Below are 11924 nucleotides of genomic sequence, written 5' to 3'. Positions count from 1 at the left end.
GGTAAGTTCGTCAAGATATCACGATCCGCATTGATTTAGAGTGACCCAACTTCTTGGCACATACTTAACATTTTTAAATAAGCTGATGTATGCATTTTAGTCCATCCGTCGCATGCAAAATACAGAGTTACCTGAAAGTTTGGATGCTAATCAACGATAACCAACAGCAAATTGTTTACATTTGTTATAATTTATGACACTGTGTACTGTCAAACTGAAAATGTATTATTACTGTTGCATTTTAAAGAGTCTCACTGACCATTAAATGTAAAAGTTTGTTTGTACATCACCAACGTAGATGATCTGTATTGATTATTGCTGGGCAGGTGATGATGTGACCATTTAACCCAAGTGGAATTAAATTATAGCAGCTAATATCTAATATGGATTATTCTTTCGTCGTATTCATGAACTGTGGCTACTTTGACGATTGTGCAGATCAAACATGACGTTGTTATAGAAATGTAATAATAAGAGTAGATCAAAGAAATCGTGTGAAAATGGCAAAACAGGCGAAACAGTCTAACTTATTGATGTATTCTGGTCCTCCTTGACTTTGGTCGGGATTAGTGAACCGTTTGACTTTCAGTGATCTGCCTGCTGAGTAATTTGGCTAAGTTCAATTGACGTTTCACCGGTCATACAAGTCAATAATTATCCGCGAGTAGTTGTCCTGGGCTATATGACCTAATTCGTGTCCTCACAAATACCTTCCTGGAAAGGAAGAAGAATGCTAATGCAAGTAAAAATATCTATAAGACTGAAGCTTAAAATAATAATGTCACAGCGATTTGGACCGTTGCATATATGTGCCTGGTCCTACGTTATAGCTGACTGACTGAGAGTAGGGTATTACTTCTTCAAGATGAGTCATCTACAAATAACTATCAAACTTTGTGGAATTTTGCAGTCAAATGGCTGGACTATTCCTTTACGAACGCCATCAAGGACATGAAACCGTACTGTTTCAACAGGAAGAGAACGTGAAGAATTTATTTGAGCAACATTAGGTCTACACAAATGTATTGGATAATGAAACCTGATGTTAATAGGCTCCCAATTTAACTACTCAAGGTCGTAGGGTTTTGTGACCTCAAGATTTTACTGTTGACTGAGCGGTAAACTAAAGTCACTTTTGTGAAAGTTGGTCAGTTTTCTTTTTCTTTACGTAGTTAAAAAATAATAGTAATATATTTCGTGAGAGTAGGCGTGGCTACTGTAAAACGTTATCTCGAAGTAGCAGGTTGAAGAACCTGTTTTGGTTCCTTAGCTTTATCATGCAATTATAATTCGCTTTCTTGGGTCGGGCAGATTAAATTTATCTGGTTCGTGAATTTAGTAATATGTCTTTTTGTCAACCGAGGCCTAAGTTTTCTGCCCAGCATTTTCTCTGTTCTACTTTGTCGGTGTGAAACACGACCTCTGGAAATAATGAGTATCCGTAGGTCACTAGTATCTGGTAACCGGAACATTTCTGTGTGTTGCTTAAATATTTACGAACTGTCACCTAATTCTGTAAAAATCTGGGGCAAAAACCCTGTTTTTTTTTGTAGATTTTTGGGTTTTTATCCAATTATCATCAGAGTGAACAAAATACTTAGTGGGAATAATTTGAACATTACACCAAATAGGTCGATTTTTCTCCAGGGTTTGGTGGTTAGTCGAGCGAGCAATGTTGAGAGTAGACGCGGAATCTTACGTGGCCATCTTGACCTACTCAATCGTTGGTGGAGTGGAATCTATAGGAAGGTCTGTGTGTGCTGCTTTGATGTCCGGTAGATTCAATGGAGCTGGTCTATTCAGCAGTTCCTTGAAGTATTCTGCCCATCTTACCTCTTTTCTTGAATGTCCGTGATTGTCTTCCCTTCTTTGTCCTTGACTGGTCTTTCTAGTGTACTATATCTCCCTGCTAGTTTCTTCGTTGTATCATATAGTTGTTTCATATTCCCTTCTCTTGCAGCGTTTTCCGCCGTCATTGCTAGTTCTCCCATGTATTTCTGCTTGTCGACCTTAATGCTTTTTTTCACTTCCTTGTTTGCTTCTGTGTAGTCTGCTTGTGCCTTGACTTTCTCTGCTCGTGTTCGGCTGTTGTTAATTGCTAGTTTCTTGTTCTTCCTTTCTTGAATCTTGTTGAGGGTTCCCATAGAGATCCATTTCTTATGATGGTGCTTCTTAGGACCAAGAACCTCCTGACATGTTGAAGTTAGTGCTTTTTTTATCCCTTTCCAGTTGTCCTCCATCGTAGTTTCTTGTTCATTCAGTAGATCCTGCAGAGCTTGAAACCTGTTGTTGAGAGTTATCTTGAATTCGTGGAGCTTGTCAGTATCTCGAAGGAAGGCTGTATTGAACCTTTGTAGTGCTGTTTGTCCAGTTGTCCAGTGTTTCTTTAGCTTCAGTTTCATCTTGGCCACAACCAGGTGGTGATCTGAAGTGTGTTTACTCTCCACCCCAGGCTCCGGTATATCTCCACATATATATTTTGATTCCGTTTTTTCGAACTTTATTCTCAAGGTTTGGCCTTTATCATTACCATTGCTACTATTTTAACTCTACCCCTTTACAACTCATCTGGCCATGGTCATTTGGGAACTTGGGCTAGCACCCATCTGTACTAGTCTCTACTTTGATTATGACTGACTAGATGAAGCTCAATACAGATTTTTAAATAACAAAACACGTACTTCAGTTTTGTGTCCCCTTTCTGTGAATATATGGGAAGTCCATCAGTTACAAACTTCAAAACATTTCTTGGCCTACGCTTCTAAAGGTTCTGAGAAGTACACATAACACATGAAACCTTTTATCAGCTGCTAAATTGCAGTGTACAGTTGTCCTCAAGTCATGACTTACAGTTACACATAAACCTTCTTGTCTTAAAACTTGATTGATATCGCATCAATAGTGTATTGCTGGTTATTGTTGTGTCCGATTTGCATCAACATTTTTTATGGGATTTTGTTCCTAAACATCTTTTCCTTGACCACCTAACTAGTTCGTCTAGATCAGTTTGCTGCTCTAGCATATCGGTTTCGCTATGTATTACCCTCTGAACGTTTATACCATCTGCAAATAAGAGTGATGCCCATCTAAACAGTTATAGCTATTCGTTGACGTTGAGTAGGAACACCAAGGGACCTATGAGAGTAACTTGTTGCACACCGCTTTCTACAGGCTTCCATCCAGATAACGTTAAGTTTAATCCCACTTCGTCTTCTCCCTAATTGAAAACTACTATCCAGCCCAAAATTAAAAAAAAACTACCTGGTGTTTTTAGGTGGATTTCAGTTGCAAAATCCAGGTACCAATTAGCGTTGACCCTAAAGTAACTGACCACAACTTCTTATGATTATCGAAAAAAGGGTGCTGATTGTCATATTTAGTGAAAAATCGAATATGAACCTAATCACCATTAGTAATTTAATGTACATTTTTCAGTAATATATCAACTAGAATGACCAACGACTCGTACAAACAACCTAGATAGGGTTTGAGAGATTATGATGACCAACAGTTGGAAACGTTAGATGAAGTGGCTCGAAACCGGTTGCAGTAATCCAAATGCATTTAACCTTTGAGTACTCCTAGGTTCCGAGTCTAAATATTATTTAATACTTCTTATCCTCATATTTTATCTGTATTTATTCTCCTGCTTACTACCATTTATAATGCTGTCATCCCAACTCATTTGCTATCTAGTTAATTTTCTCTCGTATTGATACGGTGTCCCAGATCCTACATTGTTTATAACTGATTAAATATTTGCATCCATACGTCGAAAATATCAGTTAAAAAATAACCAACCCGCCACTCATCAACAGAAAATCTGCCATGTGTGCCTCGGTCCAAGTCGATATACATCTCAATATATAAGATATCAGTAAATTTTATAACTGAATGACTGTTTGAACAAACTGTGGGATGGAGGGTGTTATTTGAACTGATATCATCCAATAAACTATGGGTAAATAAGTTCCATTCTGGTAAATTGTTCCCGATTAATCAATAAACTTATGTAGTGTAACACGCAGTTTAACAAAAACAATATACATTCCAAAGAGTCTCGCCTACGCGGTTTGTGTATTTTCGAATCGTTGGAAAGGTCAGGTTCGAAGAGAATTATGAAGTCGGATACTAATGTTAACATTGCTAATTACTATTAGAAGATCTAATGAAGCTACATTCACACGAATTGCTATCATTATATATTATTGATAACAAAGCACTGAGAATAGTAGGAGGATATCCAGTACATTTATTAATGTAAGAGAACAGTGCAGTTGGTCTTATGTTAGGAGTCACAGAAATATTTACAAAAAATGTATGACAATATTCTTCCAAATATCTATACCGGAAATCATCAAAATCATTTAGAAATTTGATACACACCGAAGTATATTCACGACAGTAGCAACATACCCTCTATACTTTTTCATGTTAACTAAAAGGCGTCCGATTTATAGCCATTAATTCACTAGTTCGGATTCCGCTCCACCTACTTCAGTTTGGGCACCCGAATAGCATTACTAGTCCTCACAATTATACTGTAGCCTAAAGCCATGTACATTTATCTGTACTCCGTAAGTGAGTTATCATCATGAATTTTCTTGTGATTTAATTTACATACTTGCAGACTGAAATAATCCATTTTGTCCATCAAAGATATGAAGCTCGGGCTTGATGTTTCAGGGAAATGTACATGACAACCCCTCATTCTTTTTTAGACTATGCCCCCATTTACTATGACTTCGAATTTTCGATTTTCGCGGTTAGGTTGGATACTCCATGTAACTACATGAATACATAATACAGTTAACAAATATTATTGATCGATATCAGCTTCTTGAAAATGAGACAGTTCATGCAATATTTTAAAAGTTAAAAAAATAAGTAGCCCAAAAGCAAACTCTATAAAATTCTACATATTCCACATTTTTTTGCTGATGTTAAGGAGACGAATTCTTCATGTTTCAGATATGTATATGGGAGACTGTATTATTCATCGCTAATCAAATGGTTGGTCGGAAATCTTATTCTTCTTACCATAAATCATTTCTAGTTAGAAGAACGACTACATTTGGAGTTGGAAAATCTAAAGACTGATGTGAGTTACAAAACATAATATCAATACTATAATTAATAGCTGACAGTAACTGTTCAGCAATTAAATGCCAAGACACAAGCAGTTTCAATTTTGAATGCCTCATTGGAAAAGTGCATAAAAGAGAAAAATGAATTCAAGAGAATGGCAGAACAAGTATTTTCTTAGTCTGTCTTCGACGTCTCTTAGGTAATGAGTCGATACCAGGTGCTCAGAAAAACTCTAATGGAATGTGATGAAGCAGATCAATATTCTACCCCTGATATAATGCATTTATCCACCAAACAGGTATATGGTTACATTTTCCCTATAGAAGTTTTGTAGCTTGCTTCTTTGTTAGTTGAAAGCAGAGAAGCTAACAAAAGTTTAGAACATGAGCTAATGAATTCTCGCGAAAAAATTGAAGAACTCCAAGGAGATATTAAGGTGTTGAGAAAACAACTAAGCGATCGTTCATGTGAAAACCAACACACAATGGATCCTAGAGTTTCCGGAAATGATCGCCAAGCATATGTAACTCAATTGGAAGAGCTTACTTTTCAGGTGCTTAATGTTTTTCCAGTGCCTGTACATCCTTTTGAAGTAATATTTCCCTAAAAAATTTATGTTTCTTGATCATTTTGTGCAACAACTTGTATCGATGCATGTATGTCCCAAGTTGTATATTTCTTATTACTAACACTCATACCTAACTACATCACCAATACGGTGCAAATTTGTATATTTTTTGGTAATCTGTCTTATGCATTTATAACAGATTGACACTAGAAGAGTAACGATGGATGCAGGCCTTAATTAGAACCAGCATATGTCACCTATGTCATATTATGTTATGTCCCTGTAAAGTTTAATCCTGTCAATAAATTATGTATTAATGGTTTATTTTACTGTTTTGTTATCATTAAGGTTAAGAAATTTTAAAAACAAATATACTTTACTGCTACTCGATTCTGATATGTAGTGGCATAACTTATTAGCTGTATATTCCCTTTTTATTTTGTCGACGAATAAACTGTACTATGTTATGTTCACTACTTTATGTTTGACGTTATTTTTTTCTAAAAAAGGAATTCAATCTGTTTCTCTTAAAGCTCTCTGAACTTAAACGCGAATTGGGGCAATGTCTTGATGAGAAGCAAGAAATCGCAACGGAACGAGATATATATCGTAATAAATGTGATCGATTGAACAATGAATTAAATTATATTTTAAGTGGAGATGAACGAAAAATTCAAGATATCGACACCTTAATAACTGAAAGCAGGTGAGCGAACAATCATCATTTTTCTCATTAACCGTATGGTTATTGTAATTTCGTAAGATTGTACTCAACATATTTCCAGCAATGAAGCACTGCATACTTTAATACCTAGGAGACTTGTTTCTAGTGTTCCGTTGTAATACCCTACAAACTAGAGCGTAATTATTAGCATAGGGGGGGGGAGATTATTGAATGTTATTGAGATAACTAATCAGAATCCAGTGATGTGCATGTCCGAAATTCTACTGAGAAACCGTGACTAGTGGCGTTCAAACTTATCGACTTCCAGCAAGATGTACCCACTAAAGACAATAGAAGGTGGTTGAACAATATCATGCACTGATTAAAGTTAGACATCTACGCCACTGGATTCCGCCCCAATGATTTAGGGGTTAAGTGTTGACGCCCTAGACCGAAGATCATGAGTTTGGTCCGCGATGGTTAGGGTTGTGGTTGCAAACTCCAAAGGAGTAGTCCCATACCAGAACGAAACAACTGTCCAATCTTTCCAAGTTATCACTGGTTGTCTAACTTATATAGGTTCGTGATCTCACTATTGGTATATTGTGGGTATGTGACTGAATCATAAAACTACAAGCACACTTATTCGACCATTTAATCAACAAACTAGACGTCAATATCCAAAGTAACGGATGTAAATACTGAATGAGAAAAAGTCATTCACAATATTAGTCTGTTGATTGTGTGGGATGCATCCTATCTTTTCTGTCTTCACTCACCAACCAATCACCGCTTACACTGTATGGGTTCACTACTGCATAGCTTTCCCTTCATTGAAAGTAATATTGCTGAAACTTTTGGCCTGAAGGAATCATTTCCTGCCTTCTTTCTGACCCCAATATAAAACGTTTATCTTTTTTTAAATCCATCAAACGATATGAACCTTGTCAATTCATCATCATCATCTACTGCGCTTTAAATCTCTTGTGTCTTGTTTTTTTGTTTGTAAGCAAAGCTTTGTGGCGGTCCAGCTTGAGTCTTGGTACCTGTGTGATTGCGCCATTCTGTTCAGGTTGTAAAGAACATGGAGGGCTCTTGGCTCCCTTGAAGACCAATGCAAAATTACCCTCTTGAGTGGTACATTTATGACAGAGCACTGCTCAGATTGAGCATCAAATATTAATCTCACTAAATATAAAGCGGTGGGATAATGACTAAAGCATCTTTGAGTTTCGATCAGTAGGTCACAGGTTCGAAATTTACTCTACTTGTGTTGGTTTTGTCAGTCGGGTAGCCTCACTAACAATCACACGTATACATCTAGAGTGATCGAAATCCGAGTTGGTTGATTTTTTACTTGGTAAACAAGTTGCACTATTCTCCATCTATTTATTTAAAACGCATGAAATTCGTCACAACTGGGCACCAAAAATGTATACGCCAAACAGTAAATCATTTTCTTCATAGTTATTGATTATCATGTTTGTGAGTGCGTTAGAATTCTCCCCTGTCACTTATGTCGAAGCAGGTTGTTTTCTAAGTAGACCAATTACCGAGCCCTTGCCCCCGAGGATTGATCCATAAGACAGTTATGCAATGTCAGGAGATACAGTTTCATGGTAGCTTGCGACCAGAGTAAGTTCATATGCCACTTGTTCCCTCAGGGTCTTGAACCCTATGCACACCACCGATTTAGTAGAATCAGAGTTCTTCGACTTCTGTAGATAGACCCTCTTTACATATCAACCCCCTCCATTCCCTTAAAAACACCCCACCACATAAGAGCAGTAAGTAGAACTTTTCTAGCAGAGGTTACCAACGTGTAACCTTGTAAATGAGTTTTAGGATCAAGAACTGACCTATCCCACCCTCGAACGTACAAGGGTATTTGGGATTTCCAGTTAATAGTGAGTTTGACCTTTACATGCATTTTTATGTGAGCGTCCAATCAATTTACTTCACAGAAATTTTCTCAAAAATTCATTAAATTTTCATTGTTATTTTCTTGTTCTATTATCCTTTTTATGCTAGAATGTTGAAAGAGCAAATCCAATCGTTGGAAATGGAAAAGTCTTTAGCATTGAGCACAATAACTAAATATAAGGTTCGTTTTTTCTTTCTTCACATATATCTTTGCATATCATATTGAAACGATTGATTTGAATAAAAGCTGCATAACTTTATTCAAGAAGATAAAATCAACTAGAGTTAACTGATTCATCTTTACTTACTTACTTACTTACTTTACTTATTGTTATTGTCACTCTAAATTATGAATCAATTGAAGTTGGAAATATGTACTACTGGTAGCTAATTCCAAGGTCTAATGGTATTCGAAGGTCATGGATTCGATTCCTGGTGAGGTCGTTAACTACGTACTGCTGAGAAATCTTATGTCTAGATGAGATAGCTGTGGTCAACATCAGGATTGAGATTTATATTAACACTTAACTGAATAGTTTACTGCTGCTAGTTCAGGTTCAAGATCACTTTCATCATGCAACGACTTTGGATGGAAAATCACTAAATGTGAGAATTCTCTTACATACTTACTCATTGAATAAGGTTGCATTTGTATTGTTTCTTGTATTCAGAGAAGGTTTTGGTTTTCCTTCTTAGTGGTCAGTGGAGTTTTTATTGAACATTGTAAAGTATTGTCTAAAGCAGAAACAGCCGGATAACTCCTGTATGTGACTGTTCAAGTTTTATCATGGGGTATCTATTGGGATGTCTGGTTCAATAGGCCATTCTTCCAAAGAATATGTATGTTTAATTAAATGAGTATATGCTCCCCGAATATGTCACATGACTAGGGAAGAGATATCATCACTGGTGGTTATTTAGTGTTGTGGTTACTCTTACCGAATAGTGATATTTACTACAGCCCGTAAACATGTTCCTCATGTTGAGATTATATTAGACCGAGCAACATTGGTACTGAACGAATCATACCGAAATAGACTTGTTTACGTGTTGTATGTGGGTTGAATAAATGCACCGAATAATTTTTTGAGAACGAGTTTTCTGATCCATAGGGGATAATTTATGGTTTCTCACAGCTAAATGCAATACTATCAGACGATCGTTGAGAACTTTATTCGCCTCATTAGTTGAAAATGTAAGTAGTTAGGACAACAAACAGTTTAGATTGTAAGCGATGTGTGCTTGGTTAGTGTGTCGATTTCATGAGACAGTCACTTGTTACGACTTAAGTGCAGGTTGTTTCTAATAGAAATGAGCTGCCACCAACCTACATACTCTAGAGCTTCATCAAAATTCACTATCATAAATTTATTGAAACCTAGTTGATTATCACATGAAGATATAGTCAACTAAGAGTTCATCGCACCAATTATCTTATATATGTGAGTTGATTAAATAATTGAACTCTAATTGTTTGTTTAACGAACTTCCAGTAGAAGACCAAAAAAATAGACTTAAGCGACTGAAATGGTTGTTTCCCGAAGTTTAACTACTCACGAACCTGTTACTTCGATGCATTTCTTGCCTGAATCTGTGGTTTAACATTTACGTACCAACTTTCTTTTACTCCTGCTACCTGTCGTGGAGGAGCATAGGCAGCCGACCGGAATTCTCCAACCTACTCTGTCCTGGGCTCCCCTTTCCAGTTGTTGCCAAATATTATTCGTTCTTTTGATATCTGCCTCTAATTTCTGGCTCAATGTGTTCTTTAGCGTGTTTCTTTTCCTTTTGGCTTGAGGATTGCAAGTTAGGACTGGCTTTGTGATGGGGTTTGATGATTTCCGCAATGTTTGTCCTATCCATTTCAGGCGTCTTTTCCTAATTTTGTGTTCAGTTGGAAGCTTGTTCGTTCTCTGCCACAGTAGGTTGTTGCTGGTGTTATATGCAGCTATCGAATCCGGAATATCTTGTGTAGACAATTTTTTTTATAAATAACAGCAAGTATCATTAGGGGTCATATGTACACTGAACGTATTATTAAGAACTGAATGCAAGAATCTGTTCTTAATCAGTTATATTTGTTTACACAAATAATTTTTTTTTTCTTTTTTCCGCAGAAACTTTTAGATCGAAAGTTGACAAAAAACTCATCAGTTAGCAGTGAAAGTTGTATGACACCAGCAACTTCACCTAAACATCAAGGTATATATTGTTTACCCATTTTTTATGAATAAATGTAATTTGTTTACCCACTTTATTGTGTAACATAATATTCACGAAGTAAATGATTAAAATATTCTCTGAAAAGATAATTCATTAGAAAAATGAACCAAAGCGATTGTCCAATTCACTTGATTTCGACCATCAGTCTAAAAACTTTCTCTTGTATTCAAAGTATATTCAGTAAAACAAACAAATACCTTAGCTGTTAAACTATCCGAAATTCAGTTTAGACATCTGAATTGCATCAACAGCCCACCAACTATATATATATATATATATATATATATATATATTCGTAAGGTGTATAACGCATTCAAAAAATAACTGCTCGATTGATAAACTGTCCTTCCAATACCTTTACTGTACTAATGTGGACCATGGCTATCTATCTATTCGGAAAAAAGCATTTATCTGTGTTACTATGTTAGGATACAGGCAACATAAATATCCTTTTTTAAATTACCTGTAAAAGGTATCAGTTAAAGTCTTAGATTGATTGTATTATAGTATTCAGTTTGAGTAAGTGATCAATTACAGATGAATGGAAAACGTGTTAAAACAAGTTAAATAATCAAATGTTTATTGTATTCAAAGTGTCATTTTCAAAATAATAATTGCTCAAAATTTTGTTCTAATTAAAAAAAATTAGACTATTCATTCTGAAAAGAGATGTGAAATTTATGAGAATGAGACAATGTATGATTCATCACTAATTATTTGATTTTCTCTTAAATAAACTCTAAAGGTGACCGGCCTCAAGCAGTTGTCCCTTGGGCACTGCGGTCACGCTCCCAGGTCGTTAAGACCAACACTAATCCAACTTCTTTTTCAGGTCCCTCAAGAAATACCCTTCCACGGTGTGGGCAGTAGGGAAGTGATATTAGCCCTCATACCCGTAACTGCACACGAGACTGAAAGGTCAATGAGAACACATATGTATATATGGATATGTATGATGAACATACGAGATTAAAAGTTATCTCTCTCAATTCTGTCAGTGATCATGGTTGCATTCTACTGTAGAGTTCTAATTCATTGACGAAGTAATCGTCCAATACCCCCTATTTTTTAGGTGATGTCAATTCGTAACTGAAATTTTCTTCAATATAAACAGTCAGGTAGTAGCAACTACAACAATAAACATATTTGAAAACCTGTGTTTCAGTATTCCACCGGTCGTAGCTTCTCACTAGGTCTTGAAAAGTTCTCGAAGTTAGTCGTTATTAGTGAACATGCAATGATGGTTATGGTGATGTGAATAATTCAACATATTTATCGGCAATATCATTGCACACTTTTAGGATTAATGATACTTTAAAATAGGATCAGCTAAAAAATTAGTATATCACTCAAACTATCCAACTGAAATAAATAATATATTTGTAATATCCCAATGAGTAGAAAAATTAGATTTTCTGACGTTTCGTGACGCAAAGTAAGCCACTTTTTTTTATTCTC

General features: G+C 36.0%; 2 protein-coding genes across 3 annotated transcripts in view; one reads left to right on the top strand and one right to left on the bottom strand.

The window, feature by feature from the left end:
- Positions 1–1058: 1058 nt before the first annotated feature.
- Smp_083380.1 (hypothetical protein) overlaps positions 1059–11924 on the top strand; it is a gene marked incomplete at its 3' end in the record, with an annotated part of 12029 nt that continues 1163 nt past the window's right edge. Inside the window, exons 1-9 of one of the 2 annotated variants that reach the window (XM_018790880.1) lie at positions 1059–1147; positions 4972–5013; positions 5057–5101; positions 5141–5254; positions 5288–5386; positions 5423–5641; positions 6190–6362; positions 8352–8424; positions 10361–10445. In XM_018790880.1, coding sequence (XP_018645896.1) covers positions 5011–5013; positions 5057–5101; positions 5141–5254; positions 5288–5386; positions 5423–5641; positions 6190–6362; positions 8352–8424; positions 10361–10445 — 811 coding nt within the window. In that variant the 5' untranslated portion in view covers positions 1059–1147; positions 4972–5010. Of the gene's footprint in view, positions 1148–4971; positions 5014–5056; positions 5387–5422; positions 5642–6189; positions 6363–8351; positions 8425–10360; positions 10446–11924 lie in introns of both variants that reach the window. The other variant, XM_018790881.1, reaches the window with a different exon arrangement.
- On the bottom strand, positions 3101–4711 carry Smp_167350 (hypothetical protein; the record flags this gene model as incomplete). Its single annotated transcript, XM_018790882.1, has 2 exons — positions 3101–3217; positions 4625–4711. 2 exons carry the CDS (start codon positions 4709–4711, stop codon positions 3101–3103), a joined length of 204 nt encoding a protein of 67 aa, XP_018645897.1.

Source organism: Schistosoma mansoni (genome assembly GCF_000237925.1).
Source record: "Schistosoma mansoni, WGS project CABG00000000 data, supercontig 0013, strain Puerto Rico, whole genome shotgun sequence".
Lineage (NCBI taxonomy): Eukaryota > Metazoa > Platyhelminthes > Trematoda > Strigeidida > Schistosomatidae > Schistosoma > Schistosoma mansoni.
This window is presented reverse-complemented; position numbering and strand designations above follow the sequence as displayed.